This window comes from Cricetulus griseus, chromosome 6, assembly GCF_003668045.3.
Source record: "Cricetulus griseus strain 17A/GY chromosome 6, alternate assembly CriGri-PICRH-1.0, whole genome shotgun sequence".
Classification (NCBI taxonomy): domain Eukaryota; kingdom Metazoa; phylum Chordata; class Mammalia; order Rodentia; family Cricetidae; genus Cricetulus; species Cricetulus griseus.
The window spans coordinates 71,537,457-71,556,556 of record NC_048599.1 but is presented as its reverse complement, the minus strand read 5'-3'; the positions used below and the strand labels follow the sequence as shown (position 1 = coordinate 71,556,556).

General features: G+C 36.8%; 1 protein-coding gene across 1 annotated transcript in view; it reads left to right on the top strand.

Moving 5' to 3' along the window:
* LOC118238488 (doublecortin domain-containing protein 1-like) overlaps positions 1-19,100 on the top strand; it is a 176,162-nt gene that overhangs the window by 111,768 nt on the left and 45,294 nt on the right. Inside the window, 1 exon segment of the mRNA XM_035447056.1 lies at positions 15,528-15,620. Coding sequence (XP_035302947.1) covers positions 15,528-15,620 — 93 coding nt within the window.

Genomic DNA, 19,100 nt, shown 5'->3' with positions numbered 1-19,100 from the left:
AGGGGAAGCCGGTTCAAGAGTTGTGTTACCCAGTAGAAGGCTCTGGCCAATAGTGCACTATAACATGCAGGTAGATTTTTAAGTGTTCGTATCAGGAAAAAATAAAATCATATGAAGTAATAGATTTATTTAGTCATCCCACAATGTAAATATATTTCAAAGCATCATATTGAACACCATAAATAACCTATAAATATTCTATATTTATGTTTAGTGTTTCACAACATACATTATGGATACTTTTATGATAAAATACTACAATGTCAAATTTTCTATTTTAAATAGAACTTTGAAATTTTTTTCTGTTTTGGCACTAGTGATTGAATCCAGGGTTCATGTACACCAAGTACTGTATTTTTGAGCTACATATCCAGCCCATAGTTTGCCTCCAACTACAGTTTTGTGGCATTAAGTTTATTCCTTGTTTTGAAATCATCATCACTAAACATCTAAGGTATTAAAAAAATCTTCTCAAAGTGACAATCTACACATTAAACACTCATATTTGCTCCTACTTACAGCATCAAAACTATAATTCTATCTTCACTGATTACTCTAGGTAAGTCATATGTGTAATAAGAGTATCGGCAAATTTGTGACTGTCTTATTTCATGTGGATATTTATTTATGTTTAAAATACATCAGAATTTTCTTCACTTTGCACTGCACAGTATTCCATTACACACATCTGCCATGCTTTGGTGCCCATGATCCACTGAAAGATATATGAGTTGTTTCCACATTTCAGCTATGGTAAATAGTACATCATAGTACATGGTTATTATTGTTACAAAATAGTTGTTACTATATGTGTGTATATTCATGTATGCATGTGTGTATGAGATATAGATAGATAGAGAGATAGAGATAGAGACAGAGACAGAGATAGAGATAGAGATAGAGATAGAGATAGAGAGCATGTATGTAACTCAGAAGGCAACTTTGTGGGATTAGTTCTCTCCTGTCTTTAAATGAGTTCAGGGTCTTGAAATTGAGTAGCCAGACTTCACTAGAAGCACCTTTACCTGCTGAACCATCTCGCTGGCTCATTATAATTACTTCTTATTGAATAATTTATTCTTTAAAACATTATTAAATTATCTTAATCAATAAACATATTTTATAAGACAGTTGGCAATGTGGGTCTGATTGTTGTGGTGTCACCCATTATCGCTCCTTTCCTATCATGAGGTAGTTTAGTTTAAGTATTTATTATCTTGACTTAAAAGTCTTGAAATTGGTTGTGCCATCTGCGTAGTGAATACCTCAGATGCAGTAAAGACAGGCATTGCTCAGAGGGCAGAAACATACAGGGACCATGGCCAGATATGCAGATTTATTCTTTTCTTAAAATTACTTATCTACATCTAGAAACAAGGTATCTTTATCTTGAGTTTTGTATTTCTGTTTTCTCAAAAAAATCTGTACTGTTTGGTAGCATGCTGAACTACTTTGTCCTGACCCTGTTTCTGAAGCTGAGTAGAAGATGCCTCCTTTAGTTGGAACTTAAACTCTTCACTGAAACAATTGCTCTGTAGTAACCTGTCCACGCATACATGCATGGCTCTTGGCACTCATCCATCCTCTGACTAGTTATAATTCCAGGAATGTTTCAAAGAATAAACTTTGTCTTTTCAAAACAAAAGACAGGAAAGTGCCTGATAAATTTTGTGTTAATTACATGTTTGAATGTTTTTAATAAATAAAATTTGTCACTAAAATAAATTTAAAAATTTTAAATAAAAAATTACAGTGCTAAGACTCAAACCCAGAGTCTCCTACTTTTGGCTATTTGAGTATGACAATAGGTACATTAGGAGAACGGATCTCACTCCTAATTGGGATGCAGTCTGCCTAGGGCTTGTGAAACCTATTGGACAAATCTAACTGATCCCCTGTTCAATGCAATCAGAAACTTAAAAACAGTTTCACAAATAAATATTTGCAATTGTTTTGATGAAACACTAGGAATTTTCTCCAAGGAATGTTGCTCTTCTCATCAGCAGAATTCAATTACAAACACTACTTTCAAATATTGTAGTTGAATTTTGTTTTAAAAAACTATATAATTTTTTCTTTTTTATGTAAGTTCCTTCTTTTTATACTCAATTTGATTTATTCTGCACAAAATTTGCATGTTCCCTGCATGTTTCTTTATGGAAAGAGTCAGCCAACTGCTCCAACAGTGAGCAAGCAAGGCAGCTTTGGGATGATATAAAATAATGAACCTGCTTTGGAATCAGGTAACAAGGGTTCTCAATCTCAGATGGTACAGTCTTATTTTTCTCACCTGTATGTGGTGATATATTTGTGATTTATTAAAGCTTGCCAAGGGATTCAGAAAGCAAAGTCAGCCACAAGCTATAGAAGCCAGACAGTGGTGTCACACACCTTTAATCCCACCTCTTGGGAGGTAGAGGTAGGCTGATCTCTGTTAGTTTAAGGCTACACTGATCTACAAGAAATATATCCAGTCCTAAAGAGAAACAGCTCACACAAAGATGATTTCAAAACTTGGAATCACATGCCTTTAATCCCAGGACTCATGAGAGGTATTTAAGACAGGAACAGAGTCTCAGAGAGGACATTCATTCTCCAGCCACATTGAGGATAAGAAGACGTTGAAGTCTCAAGATTCTCCAGTCATGCCGAGGAGAGGCAGCAGACTGAGGTTTGGTGGTCTTTCAGTCTGAGGTAGATTAAAAGCTAGTAACCAGCTACTTTGCTTTTTTGATCCTCAGCTTGAAGTTTGAACCCCAATGTCTGTCTCTGGGTCATTTATTTATTGTGTTACAATTTGTGCCCAACATAGGGCATGAACTCACAATCCTGAAATTAAGAATCTAATGCTTTACCAACTGAGATAGCCAGACTGGATATATTTCTTGTAGCTCAGTGTGGCCTTGAACTAACAGAGATCCATCTACCTCTACCTCCCAAGAGGTGGGATTAAAGGTGTGTACCACTGCCACCTGGCTTCTATAGCTTGTGGCAGACTTTGCCTTCTGAATCCTCAGGCAAGCTTTAATAACGCATAAATGTATTGTCACATCTATAAATAACAATGATGATTAATTTTAGAGTTATCCTGAAGAATGAGTAATACACTATGTAAGATGTTTTGTGAACAAGGTGGCTAAGGGCATCTTTGCTGGCCCATACTTGGTAACATCCTATTCAGAGAATCATTTCCTGCCGTGGCTCTGACTTAGGGTAATTCTCCTTGCTCTCCTCATCACACTGCTGCTACTTTTTGAGTGCCTATCTTCCTCCTAGCAGGGGAAATTCTATTAGGGCTTGGTTAATGTTTCCTAGGGGTTAAACATAATAAGTATCAGTTAGCATTTCTGAAGGACATCAGTGATGCAAAACGCCATGCAGATGACACAGAACATCATGAGAACTGAGGAAGATTTCTTTTCTTTTTAAAAATTTATTTATTTATTATGTATACAGGGTTCTGCCTGCATGTTTGCCTGCACACTAGAAGAGGGCTCCAGATTTCATTACAGATGGTTGGGAGCCACCATATGGTTGCTGGGAATTGAACTCAGGACCTCTGGAAGAGCAGTCAGTGCTCTTAACCACTGAGCCACCTCTCCAGCCCCGGAAGATTTGTTTTCATTCGGCAGAGATGACAAGCATGGTGGGGCTGTGGTTCCGGCTCTGTTTTGCTTGTTATGGTGCTTTCTTAAGGATAAGTGAAAACATGTGGCGTGTTTAGTTCAGCACATAGCAAGTCCCCAAGTGCTTCCTCTGATGATGGGTGACGATAGTGATGAACCTGAAGACTGAACATACACATAACCCGAAACTCTCGGGACTCTAGATAAAACAGGGTGATGAAAAGTTAAGTTGGTTTCCTCTACAGGTATGATGGGTGATGTTGACAATGTGTAAAGCTCTAGAACCTCTAGAGTGGCAGGCTTTTGGCCTCAGGTATGAGAGATGATCTAGATGAGGTTAACTGAGGTGGAGGACCCACTCTGAATGTGGGACACCACTTCAAGGACTGAGGTTCCAGAGTGCGTAAAAAGAAAGTCAGCTGAGCACCAGTCCTGCAGCTTCTTCACGCTTTGCCATAACTTCATTTCCATGGTGGACTGTATTCTTGAACTGTGAGCTAATACAAACCCTTCCTTCCTGAAGTTGCTTTTGACATGCATTTTGTCACAATGCTGTAAAAAAATAGTAAGGCAATCAAAGTTAAATCCCCCTTCAACAAGATGGCTTTGGAAGAGAAAGGCTTTGTTCCCTTTATTTGATGTGTATTGATGTCAGTCAGTTTTCTTTTGCAATAGCAAAACACAGGATTTTGGATATTCTAAGCAATAGAGGTTTACTCATGATTATGGAGTCTTGGAAGTCCAAGAGTGGCACCAGTATGTGACAATTACCAAGAGAAGGCCTGGCTGCTGCACCAAAACACAGCACCTGTTGATACAGACAGCAAAAGTTATCAGAGAAATTCACTTCTATAGAGGAAGATGTGCATTCTGGCCACAGTAGTCCAGGTTTTCAGTGTAGTTCTGTTCACCTTATGTAGGATTAATAAAGCATTTTCTGTGTGCCACGCACAAGGAATAAAAAGATGGACAGACTAGAGTTTTGCATTAGAGAAGCTCCCAATCTCAGTTTAAGGATATATATTCACTCTAAGTGCTGTCCTAAATACTTGATACAGTTAATTAAGGAACATAGTGAAGGCTTCATTAAAGGTGCATCTATATCTCTAGGGCATAGCTACCAACCTGTAGCCACAGCACTTGAGAGACAGAAACCAGTGGATCCCTAAGCAAGCCATCTAGTTACACTAGATGAGCACCAGCTTCAGCAAGAGACCCCCTACCTTAGTAAATAGAGAATAACAGAGGCAGACACTCAGGGTCAGTGAACAATCATTAAAGGCTAGGCTCACTATGTGAAAGACAAGAGGACATGTAGTGCTGACCCCTGGCCTCTACACACGCATGCACCATGCACAGCAAATGTGCATGTGCATCACACTCTTGCATCCACATTCATGTGAACATAGATAAACATGTGCATATACAACACACACACACACACACACACACACACACACACACACACACACACACACACACACACACACACACACAGAGGATATGAGAACCGAGTGGAATATATAGGCACAGCAGAAAGAGAGTAAATAAATGGACTAAGTAGCTCCAGTAAGCAGATGGCCTGATTGACTTAAGTGTTGTATACATGGTTCTGGTAATACAAAGGAAATGACAAAGTGTCTCACAAAAGGCAACCTGAGAAATGGTGAGAGAAGACTTTATTAGACAAATGAAGGAGAATTTTTTTTCTCCAAAGCATTTTTATAGATCACTTGTTATCTCAGCTTAGTTATGTTATGCTCAGGCATGTCCTGGTTTGGGCCATAGACTATATGGTGACCTTACAAAGAGCAGTAGTATGTGGGAACTCTTAGTGTTCCATCAGAACAGTTCTCTTTGGAAACACGGCTCTGCCCCACCTTCCAGCAGGACCTGTGATAGAGCAAAAGAGTTGAAGCCTAAAATCACAGAATGCTTGTTTTCCTCTTCTTCTTCTCATCTCCTGTCTCATGAAATCTAGTTTGTATTGCAAATACAATACTGTCTAGCCAGTGAGATCCAGGGATCAGCCCGTTTCTGTCACATCCAACCATGCCCAGCTGTTCACAGGGGTGCTGGGCATCAAAATCCAGGTCCTCATGTTACACAGCCAGAACTTTACCCACTCTAGTAATGGTCAAATAATAGTTATATGTATTTGTGGAGTACAAGGAGATATTGATGTATATATGTAAATCATATTATGTGGAATGCTTACTTGAAACAGATTGACATATCTATTACTTACATAATTATCATTGGTTAGTGGTCAGAATATTTTCAGCTTACTCTTGGAAATTCTGAAAAACACAGTAATGTTACTTACAATAGTAGTTACTGTGGTCTGCAATGGATCATTAAAACTTTTTCCTCCTGTCTAATTACTTGTTTCCTTTAACTCATAAGAATGAGTTATTATTAGGTAGTTATAAAATTGTTTAAGACATTTTAAAGAATCATTTGAAGATACAACTGTTCAAACTCAGCAGCCTGTCAAAGAATAATGCAATAAATTCTTTCTGTTAACATAAAATCCATGTATTTTATATACACTTACATAACTACATATATACAAGTAAGTGTTTAGCTATTAAGTACAGAACTACTAGTATCTCTGAGTACTTGTTAGTATCTGTATTTATTTTTTTGGAATACTTAATTCTTTTCAAAATTAAAACATTTTGACATTAGTAGTTCTTTATAGTCTTAGAAACAAAATGGAAATTTGGAAACAAAAGATTTTTCATAAGTGTCAGTGACGATTTCTGACAGTAGATTTGTATCTATTTTCTTTTTTTGAATAATGAAAATAAATTCTCCTAGATACACAATTATTTTTAATTAATTCATAAAAACACTTTATGCTAATTGAATTATACTTTTAAGATCTTTGCTTTCATAATTTTATGCTTCAGTATGAAGAAAAGTTGCAAATATGTCTGTAACTATCTAGCAACTTCCTTCCACACTATATTTATTATATTTTCTGATGTAGCCAGGACTTAATTAAGAGTCATGGGTGCTGGAGTTAGACATGTCTGGATCTGAATCCCAGCTCTTCAATTTGCTTTGCCTTTGTTCCTGAGCAAGTTACTTGACCTCCACAAGCATCATTTGCACAACTGGCCAAGTGACACAGTGTATCTTGAAGGTCAGAGCAGTGTGATAGCAGAACCCAGCCCTTATGTCTCGCTCATCTTTGTTCTTCTGTAGTTTATTTTCAGAATCAGTTAATACAAGTAAATGTGTTTTTAATGTAAGAATCTAAAAACCTTCCATTGTTGTATATTGGGCTACACTTTCTTTTATTTTTAGGAACAATTTTAAAACAAAATGTGATGGTACTTCTTATCTTTTTATAAATTTTAGGTTTTCCTTTGAGCTATGGTTTATCATCTTAAAAATTATTTAGTTTCTGCGATGATATGCATCAAATCCTTGTCTTTACACATGCTAGGCAAACATTCTGGCACTGAACAGATTGCTATAATTTCTTTTCTAAAGATGAGGAGACTTTAGTAAGGAGGAAATGATATTGGAGCAATTGTGAGCAAACAGAAGATAATATAGCAGGCATTTGCTTAGACACACTGGAGGATAATAAGAAAGAAAACAGTAAGTAAAGGGCATCTGTTAATCCCACTTCTGACACCAAATAAAGTGGTGTGCAAATAATGCATACCTCAAAGTAATCAGACCAAGTTTGACGAACAGATGTTTTAATAGGAAAGGACTTACGCAACCAGTCAGTCCTCTAAACCAGGTGAACCATGGAACAGAGAGAGAGCCGCTTGTGTGCAAACTTCATATTTAAGGCCTTGCTATGTCACTGACCACGCCCTAGTGTGGGTCTGTGTCACCTGTGCCAGCCCCAAAGAGGGCGTAGCTAACATTTCCCCTACAGGCTTCTGCATATGCAAAGAAAGGTGAGTAGACACTTAGAAAACTTAATGTAGAAATAAGCTAAGGTGAATAAGACAAAAGAGGACTATAGTACCCGTTACCTCACTGTTCTGAGTAGCTGCTATCAATATTTTGACTTATAATATCATAATGTACTGATACATAGTTAAGGTCTTGTTTACCTTTAGATATCTAGTTTTTTTCACTTGGTAGACTGTCTCTATTTTCTATTGTTAAATGGAATTAATTAAAAGTATTACTGGGTAATACATAGCATTATTTTAAATAGATGATGGTAATCTAGTCTAGGAGCTTAATTCTGAACACTGACATAGTCTTTGAAACAATATTTTTCATCCATGCGGTTAATTTGGGGGTTGGTGTGCATATCTATAGTCAGATCCAGCAGAAAAATTCCCAGTGACAGGGTTTCTGGATGTAAGATTCTAGTCCTTTCTAGGGCTTGATATCCATTTCCAAATTTCCCCCCACCAAACTTGAGTTTCCCCAAAGTCATTAGTTCTTAACCTCAGGAATCTTTGCCAGTATTTTCAAAAGTTTGATGTAAGAACATATTATACTATTTATTTAGCTTGAGTTGTTTCATTAGTAATAAGTTGAACTTGTTTTGTATTTTACTTTTCATATTTCTATTTTGTGTGTGTGTGCACATGTGTGTGCCTGTTTGTGTTTCTGAGTATACTTGTATGAGGGGTGGGCTGAGCTCACTTGTGCATGTAAATGCAGAGGCTGGAGGAGGAGGTTGGGTATTTTGCTCATTCACTCTCCACATTACTGCTCTAAGGCAGTCCTTTCTCACTAAATTGCTTCTTAGATCTAGATGTTCTCTAGCAACAGACATTTCCGATGTGTGGCTTAGTGATTCATTGGCCTTATCTTGACTGATTGATGGTATCAGTAACTTAACTTTTTGCTTTACATCTTACCTATCTCTGACTCCTCTAGTCTTATAAGCAATCAAGAGTTGATATCATTTAATAGAAGGGGCATATGGCATTCCTAATCATGATTGACTATGTGGATGAAAAGTGAGAACATGGTTACAGAGTCAGGGCCAAGCCTGTACTACATTCCCTACAGAATTTGGGAGAGGTAGAACTTACTATTTATTTCTTACAAAAATAGAGAAGGGATTTTTAAAAGATAATTTAAATTTTACAATTGCCAAATCAGCTTAAGGTAAAGTATCATGGAGAATTTTCTTTTGTATGCTTTTGTATAAACTGTAACAAAACATTACTGATTTAAAACAATTATGTATCTGCCAGTTATCAAATTTTGTGATGGCTTGGCTCATAAATTCTCACTTCAGTCAGGCTGTCCTCTGGGAGTTAACACTGTAGAAAAGTAGGTTTTTTTCAAAAAGCTTAGATAGAGAGGCTAGAGAGGGATAGAGAGGGAGGCCAGGCTATGGAAGCCTGGGCTGGAATAATTGTCACTGTCGCCCAGAGTCTCTGAATGAATTTGTGTCATGGCCAGTTTTGAATTGGATTTCTCTCCTTCCCTAAGATGAGAAGTGGTATTTAAAAATTTCTGTATAAGAAGACTTTCTTGAGTCTGTGCTATAAGAAGTGGGGTTAGGTCAGGATTGAGAGCCCTCAGACTGGAACTGAATTAAACTTAGATGGCTTTGAGAGCACGGTGTTGAGACACTAGAGAGCTAAAGAGGGAGTCCTCCAGCTTTTCCTCATTATAGCACTAGGCACTTGACATGTAACCCTCCCTCTTACATCTGAATTGAGAAGTAGGTTAAGAATGGGTCCACACAAGTGTCTGACCCTCCTCAATCTCTGTGAAGCATCTGTACTGACATCAGCCCTGCCTACTCTGACTGGATCTTATGGTCTCATCCTGGCTTATTCCTCAGTCTCAGCTAGACTTCTCCCTCTCAAAGCTATGTCTACCCACTTTATCAACTTTACTTGGAGCTAACCTCATCATACAATTACTAAATAACATTATTATTAATTAATAACAATAGTCCCTGTTACCATTTTCTCTTCTGTTCACATCGATGGGTCTTCCATCTCTAAACACTCCAATCTTAAGTGTTTTTAGTCTTCTAAGTTGCATGTCCACGATTATCTATCTCATCCCAAATATTTTTTGATGTTTTATTTTTTTTTACATTTTCCTATTAATCACCCTGTGCTTTGATACTAACCTGTTTGTGTCTGGGGAAGGTCTGTCACATTCTGTTGCATGGTGCAGATAGATGATGTTATCAAGTGTGTGCATGAGACTGATGAGATTCAGTTAATTTCCTGTGTTCCCTCCTTGCTTACACCTACAACTTTATCTAGCTAAAAGCAAAGAGGAGGTTGTAGAGATGGCTCAGTGGATTATGGCACCTCCTGATAGCTTGAGTTCATTCCCTGGGACTCATATGGTGGAAGGAGAGAAGTGACTCCTACAAGTTGTTTTCTCACCTTCATGTGCAAGTCATGTCATGGTCCTACCAACCCTATAACAAAATAAATGAATAAAAATCTTTTGAAAAGAGATTGCACCTAAAAATGGGTTTTGTCTGATGATATCAGACACATTTTATAAAATAATATAATAACCATTTATTAAATAGATATGCTTGTATTTGTTATTTACCCAAATTAACTATAAATTTGGAAGCTGGCTCTTGTTCTTCTTCATAGTATTTTATCTTTGAATAAATGGTAGCTACTTAACAAACATCAAGATGAAATAAATACAATTCTGACAGTATTTATATATTTTGAATTCAGTGCATTTTGAACTATAAAAGACCTTTAATCTTAAGGCAAAGATCATTGGAATTTCCTTATTGCAAGTGTCAGCATCATTTATGAAATGAGTTTTATTATTCTCTCCAAAACCTGATACCTACTGAATACATCTTCTCTTTTACAGATAAAAGAAGCAAGCGAATGTGTGAGTGTACACGCGCGGGCGTGCGCACACACACACACACACACACACACACACACACACACACACACACACACACACACAGACCCTTTGAAAACTCCATTTGATTGCCTCAAGAATCAACCTTTCTATTTACAGAAAGAACAGATAGAATTCCTTTGACATGCTGACCTGTTCATCAGTTTGATTTTGTGCATTTGAACTCTTCAAACCGTTTTCTGAATGTCAGATTTATCTCTGTTGACAAGTAGGAAATCTACAGAATTGTCTGTATCCAACTTAAGATGCTGCAGATTCATTTGCCTCTCAACTCTTTTGCTAAAATATTTTTCTGTGGCCCCTCTTTATTGGTCTCATTGTCCACTTTCAGAAACAAACAATTTAGGCTGACAACACTGAGAATTTGACTTGGACATCAGTTAGGGAATAGTATCTTCCCTTGCTCTTCCAGCAGCCACCTCCTGTTCCCATACATAAATGGCAGCCAGCAATGGCTAGAAACAAAGGCTCTCCCAGCCCCTGAATACAGTGACATTCATTCCGGGAGAAGCAGGGCCAGCTTTTTGAAAGCCGACTTCTTCAGCTCAACAATAACACACAATGAGTTATTGACTTGTTTATATACGGAGTCTTTTCAGTAACTACCTCTGACTCCCACAGTCTGGACAAATGATTGATTTCGTGGTTAGAAAAGGAGAGGTCTCCTGCGCTAAACTCTGTAGTGCAAACTATTTTCCCCCATTTGTTCTATAAGTGAATGGGACCTTATTAAAATGCACTTTCTAAAAAAATACCTGCAGCTGTCCTTTATAACCATGTTTTGTATATATAAATAAGTAATTTGTCCCACTCTTTTGTATATTAACAGACCATTGGGAAGCTTGTCAATATATATGAAGGGTGGTTATCTTATTGTTTATGCTAAACTGTATTGCCTATATTGATCCGCATGTAAACTATGGATCAAATAATATAGCAGTGGATCAATATTTCCTGATGAAAACCTTAGATGAATTCAGTCTTCTTGCAGAGGCATGCTGATTTATTAAGAGTGTTCTACACAACACATATTGTATACTTCATCCTTGCTCTTTAGTTCCTCTTTTGAAATACAAAAGCCATGTGGAAAGCCACAGTTTAGGACTACGAGAATTTAGTTGCCCTAATAGGCTTTTCCCCCTTTGGGTAGAACTTATCTGGAATGTCAGCATGAATTAGGTGGAGAGAACATACCAGTTTGCTTGAATCACTGTGTTTTTTCTACTGATATTAATAATTTAAATGCTGAATGGCAATTTTAGAGTTAATTTCTTTTGTAAAATACATTTTATCTATCAGGTTAAAAATTTTACAGGATCTTTATGATTTTAGTAAACATACATCACAATACTTAAGAGGCACATAGCAGAAAGGCAGTCAGCCATTGATGATGTATATGAGACAAGATCACTGCTGTTTAGGTTACATTTGTCTAGGAGGTCTTTAGCCTGCTTTCTATTGGAGGGTGTTCTAGGAGAGTTCCATGAGCCTGCAGGCATCTGAAGCATCCTTCAAAAATTAAGAGTGCTTTCAATTAGAGAGCCCATGTTTTATATCAAATTCTGTATCACTAAACTGTTACTTTTAGGTCTTTAGAGATGGAATGATATCTGAACCCTTAGTGTCAACCCTTAGTGTTTTAAATAAAATATACTCTGAAAAGTCAAGCATAATGGAAATAATTTTATTGGATTCTATTGTCTTGGGCATATTTTTATGGAAGTCTTTCCTTCTTTTTATTCTGTTTTCTTTTGAATCACTGGGTATTGCACACAGGGCCAAATGCATGCTAAGCAAGCACTCTCCACCAAGATAAATCCCCCAGGATCCTTATAGAAAATGATCTTAATTCTTCAAATGCCTTCCATAAATTTATCTTGTTTTAATTTTCCGTGTATCAGACCAGGCTTTTTCCTTAAACCATTTCCATCAGCTGTTCTCTCTTTCTTCTTCTGTTCTCTAGTCTCTTGATTGTTCTTTACTGGTTTTCACCAGTTCAGAAAGAGCCCAGCCTTGCCTGGTTACAAGTGTATGGCTTTGTTACTTATTTCAAATTTTAGCACAAACCCTGGGAAAATGTGCCCTCCTATTAATTTGTTACATTCTTAATTGTACAATCAATGTGTGAGAAATTTCCCCTATATTTGAAGGGAACAATATGTGTTTAGAACGTGACTGCTTCCCCTTACTCTATTTAGCAGGATTTTTTTCAGTTAAATATATATTTTAATATTGTTTCTGTTTTCCAACTTTTGAAGTCCCCGTCTTCTTTAATAGGAACAAAGGCCCCATATATTTTAACTTAATAAAAAATTATTTTACATATTTGAGATAAAGCAGAACATTGGTGGCATCTAGTTATTTTTATTTTATTGTTTGTCTTAATGAAGAAGCAGAGTAGTATCATCAACAGTGGCAGGAGAGACGAACCTAACTATATTGTTTTATCTTGGGTTTTGAGAGAAAGATGTCATTAGCATTGCATTGTTATCGATACCTCAGGTGAAATTTCACTCTCTCCATTTGACTCTCTAATAATTTCCTCTAAATGGTCAAATTAAAACATACTTCTCTTGGAATGGCTTCTCTGTTTCCAGTAAAGACCCCATATACTCATTCTCACATTTTATCAAACACACCCTATCTGACACTATAATATGATGTTTATTTTAATGATGTTGGTATATTTTCCCTCTGCATACATATATTTGTACAGTGTTTATTTAAAGTTGGATATTGAAATTGAGCTGATTTCCCCAACTGTAGTGCTGTCAAGGGAAAAGAGTTCTCACCTTTGGAAAAGTTCCTTTCCTGCTGTTCCAAATGTCATGGCCTTGGGAACCTCATTAGACTCCTACCTCTCTGCATGGTACCAAAGAGCATCATGCCTCTGTTTTTGTTTTGTTCTACTTTCCTTAAAACAGACTGCTCTGAATCTCTCTCTCTCTCTCTCTCTCTCTCTCTCTCTCTCTCTCTCTCTCTCTCCTCCCCTCTCCTTTATCTTCCTCTCCCCTTCCTTCCTCTCTCTCTCCCTTCCTCTCTCCCTCCCTCTCTCATTTTCTCTCTCCATACTTCCCTCTATCCCTTCCTTCCTTTTCTACCTGGATATAAATGCTTTAAAGGATAAATAAACTTGATGGGCATGGGACACATGCATCTAATCTCATATTTTGGGAGATGGAGGGAAAAGTATAAAGAGCGCAAGAACAGTCTGGGAAACAAGGCAGAAATCCTGTCTCCTAACACCAAGGACTGTGGTATAGCTGAGTGGGTGAGCTTTTCTCTGCATGCATATGACTTTGGGTTCTAATCTAAGCACTGCAAAAATAACAGAAAATGGTGACTTTGAGGCATATTCTCCAGTGTCTCTCTTCTATTCCTCTTATCTCCAGAGACAAAAACCTCTCCTGATAAATGATTGATGAGACTTGAGATCAGACTTAGTCTATACAAAGACTTGTTATTTACAACTTTATAGAGCTACACTTCTGTGCTATGTTATTACAGGAACAAATAGTCGTTAGAGAGAATAATTCTAAAAATAGTCTATGCAGTAATTAAAAATCAGTGATTCTTAACCTTGATCAGCCTTGGGGTTGGTAAACTACTTGCTGGCAAAAATTCAGTCTACCACCAACTTCTTATTGAAACATAGCTCATTTGCTTATATCTTGCCTATTTCATACTATAAGGAACTGCTAACATCCCCTTTCCCTTTCCATAAATCCTAACCTGCTGATAAGCCCTTTAGAGAAACATTTATCAACTCCTTATTTAGGTGAGCATCAGATAGCCTGAAGATTCCTGGACCACTCCTGTTTGCCTAATCAGATAATTGTGGGGCTCAGTTGTATCACCGATCATTGGATAAAGTGTTCACAGCTTGATAATTCTTGAGTATATCTCAATGGCTAGATTGAAGAGGTCATGTTGAACCTATATTTCATGTTTATATCTAATATAGGAGGCATAGATCTTTAGACATGGGGAGTTAATGATTCATGTTGCCAAATATGATTTGTTAGACATATGCCTGAGAAAAATTATGTATGATAGAAGCATGGACACATAAAAAACTAAAATAAAACTTTCTCAACTATTCATCATTAGTTTAGAGTCATCACTTAAGAATTGTTAAGTATTCCAAAGGTGGGAAGAGGAGAGCCAGTCCTGGTAGCACACGCCTTTAATTCCAATACTCAGGAGGCAGGGGAATCTCTGTGAGTTTGAGGCCAGCCTGGTCTACAAAGTGAGTTCCAGACTAGCTATAGCTACAAAATGAGGCCCTATCTCAAAAAATGAAGTTGTTAAATATTTGACTTCAGAGGGCTCTTATCAAACTCTTGTTCTGTTTATGTTCTAATGGCGTCACTCTGTTGAATGAATCTTACTGTGTGAGTTAATTTCTCCCTTTGATGAAAATAGCATTTAATTGCAATAAGATTATTTATAAGAATAGGAAATGAATCACATTCATAATTTTATAAACCAAGGCTGGAAATAGTAGGAGAAGAGTTTGATCTGATTGTATGAATGGAGCCAGTTGGAGGTAACTGCCAAGCTTTGTAGAGACACAATCTTCTGTTATAAAATATTGGAAATAATTTTAGCACAGTGGGGTGTATTAATGAACACTTCTGTTGTGCTCCTTAACTTCTATCTCAACATAGTGGCAGCATCCTTATTATCTTCCCTACATTAAAAACTTTTTTATAGAAGAGCTCAACCTAATTGTAAAAGTTGTGAATTCATTTAAAATGCTTTAAACAATCTTAACCAATGTCTAATTGACTAACTGGCAATATAAACTCAGGAATTTCCCTCCTACTAGGTTTTCCAAGTTGTATTTTTAAAAAAGAAAATTAAAACTTCAATATGTTAAATGTTTTAACTATTAAAAAAATCACCTCTCTAGTGATTTAGATTAAATAAGGTTTCCTTCATGTAAGTACATCAACATTGATAAAAAAAATAGTTGTTTGAGTTGTTGCTGCTAATTGCTAATTGTTTTTGTTGATTATTTGTATCTTTTAGTTGGACTTAGTCCTGAATGAACAGAAAGCCAAGATCACAGCAAAGGCCATTCTTTCCATGACACCAGAGGAATACCAGAAGTCACGAGAAGATGTAAGGGACTTATTTTGCTAATGATATCAAAGTAAAGATGTACAGTGATTTTGAAATTAACAGAAAATTTTAGCTTGAGTATTACAGTAAATCAACTCTTGTTAATTCTTAAACGCTGAGAACAGGGGAAAAACTGTTCAAAACTGGTAATTATTTTATTGGTGTAGGCACCCTGAAAGATAATGTATGCCTGAAAGAACAAATCAGTCACGATTTTCTGAAAAATCATGACTGTTTCCCCAGAAATTTTACAAGTTATTACTTACTGCTTGAAAATCGGGTTTAAAACATCCTTCATTGGGAAGTGTGAAAGAGCCTTTGAATTTTTGATAACTCTAAATTTCATTTTTATTAACTAACATCCAAGGACAGAATCCTTGCTCTGAATTTTAGAAATGCTAACGAAGTTATCGTCTATCAAGGGAAAGCCGTAGTTTACAAATGTCAAGCCTAAGAGAGCTAATCATCAGATTCTGCCGGCAATATTGTAATGAAGAACTATTAAATCAGACCTCCTCTCCAAAGCCCACGCTGGGAAGTTGACAGCGTATTCCATAAATGAAATAATAACACAAAATTGGTGCCAGACAAAGAAGGAAAATGATTTTCATGTTGCTTCCTGGAATGCAAAAGCATTTCATCTTTGAGAGGAGTGGGTATGGATTTGCTAGTCTCTGTATACCACACTGTAAAAAATAAATTTATAACCAACTTAAAGAATAAGATAATGTATACCTTCAAGAAATAAACTTTCTGCATAAATTTAACCAATTTGAACATTGGTCAAAGTAATCTATCCAAAGTTTGAGGTTTTAGTATTATTTTAATCTTAATGACTGTATCATCCTTTCTGACCATATATTTCATAACATGATCAATAATCAATAAGGTGTATCAAATTTTCTGCATGAATTCAACTCTTAGATAAAAATGTGATGTTATTACAGACATATAGTTCAGTATTAAAGATGGCATTGTAAGCATTGATTAGAATGCTCTGTAGGGAATATTTTATAAAGCATAAATGTGACTATTTCCTGAAATGCAATGAGTAACAACTGTATAGATTTAAACTATAGTTTTGGCTCTTTCCACTGAATAGTTATAAGGTAAATGACTACATTGCTAGTTATAAATTGAAAAAAATTATTCCTTGTACTGAGTGGTCTTATGTGTCAACTTGAAATAAGCTAGACTCATCAGAGAGGAAGGAGCCTCAGTTGTGGAAATGCCTCCATGAAATCCAGCTGTAAGGCATTTTCTCAATTAGTGATCAATGAGGGAGGGCCCAGCCCATGGTGGGTGGGTCCATCCCTGGGCTGGTGGTCCTGGGTTTTATAAGAAAGCAGGCCAAGCAAGTCAGGGGAGCAAGCTAGTAGGTAGTTCCCCTCCATGGCCTCTGCATCAACTCCTGCCTTCAGGTTCCAGTCTTGCTTGAGTTCCTGTCCTGACTTCTACAATGATGGACTATCATCTGAAAGTGTAAGCCAAAGAAACCCTTTCCTCCCCAACTTTGCTTTTTGGTCATGGTGTTTCATCACAGCAATAGAAAACCTAACAAAGACATTCCTCTACATGTTTTACATATGTTTAATCAGAGTTGGAGAGATTATAATCTAAAATAATGATAGATCGTTTTCTTAGGTATAGTCATGTTTGCCCTTTGGCTTATGTGTTTAATCATTGTATGTGTGTGCATGTTTGTAGGTGTGAGTGATGTACATGCCCATGACATGTGTGTGGAAGTTATAGGAATAACCTTCAGTATTGGTCCTCATCTTGTTTGAGAATAGTCTTTACTGTTTACTACTGTATATATCAGCTAGCCTGCAAGATTCTGGGGGTTCACTTTCTTCCACCTCTCACCTCCCTAGAGGGGTGTTGAGATTACAGATGCACACTATCACACTTGACTTGACTGTGGATCCATACTTAGATTGTCCTGCTTGCATGACAAGTGCTTCCCCAACTGATCCATCTCTTTAGTCTTCCCTTTGATATTTTATGTAAAATTATAATTTCATTGCAACTGAAAATTTAGTGGTCAAGGAAAATGATCATTATTTTAGACATATAAAGTATAATGGGAATTTAGTGATCATCTTTTCTCAAAGGCATCGTAATATTTTTGGTATTGCTTTTATTGGCTTAATTTGTTAATTATAAAAGTAGTGGGTTTCATTGTGATATCTTCACACGTGCATATTTTCATTCTCATTAGCAGGTTTGTATTTATTTAACACTATTTGCTTCAGTGTTCTTTCGATACAACTTCAATCAGTTGCATATTTAATTTATCAGGTGCAACTCACAACTGTTTTGTTGTTTGAAAAATTGAACACATGTGTAATTACTAAGTGATTGCTTGGAAAGTGATTCTATTGATTTAGATGTGTAGATTCCAGTGTTCAGGTTAGCAAAAGTGAAGCCAAATTTTAGCTATAGTTCATACACATTTAGAGAAATAAAATCCTAATGGAAAAGGGAAGTGAGAAAATTTAGGGGAAATTACTTCAATTCTTTTCTAAGTTCAGTTCTCCTTTCTTTATTTTGATGATGCTGGGCTTGAACCCAGGGCTTTGTGCACCCCAGGCAAGTGCTCCACTGCTTAGCCACAGTCCCAGTCCCACAGCTTTTGTTTCTACAAATATAAAATTCTATGACTATTTTAAAACCATGATTAAATGTCATAAAATCTCAGATTTAGCTCCTGTTCTGCTGCCTGGACTTTTCTTTTAAAATGGGTTTTCATTCAACATACTTTCTCCACAAAACTGGAAGTAATAATTATACATATATTACAAAGGCTACTTTGATAGAAGTATATGTTAAAGTTCTTCTTTGCAAATTTGTAATTCATTATTGTCAGTTTAAATGTGTGTTATTCCAGGATGTCTGAAAAGTAGACACCAACATTGGATTAAATATGCATGACAGTAAGATTGGGTGGAAGCACCCATCCCATTGTGGAAACAAGGAAAGTTTGCCAAAACTGTCCATGTGTGTTTGAGACATAGTTAGCCATTGTTCCCAGGTGTGGACATGACCTCTGGTCATTGGTGTCAACTTGGTAAGAGTGTTCTGAGCATGGCAAGCAGATCCTTTAGTGAGCTCCACTCTACAGAGTTCTGTAAAGAACAGCTATGAAGCCGTCTCATGATGTGGTTCCTATCAATGTCATTGCCGTCAACCCTTCCCCAAACAGCTGGGCTGGGAAGACATCTAAACTGCCTCCATTTCCAATGGTCTCTCCAATATCAGTAGATGCGGTGTCAGATTATAAAGCCATCACATAGGGAAGCAAGGTAGGTCTTCTCACCTGGGGAAACTTGTAGGAAAGTGTGACAATTTGGTAGTCACAGCTGTGCAATGAGAGGTGCCACATATGTCAGGTTTCCAGTGGTTACACTGTAGCTCAGCTGTCAAATCAGAGACACTTAGCTTTCTTTTGGCTCCCCTGTTTTTTCTCGTCTTTTTTTG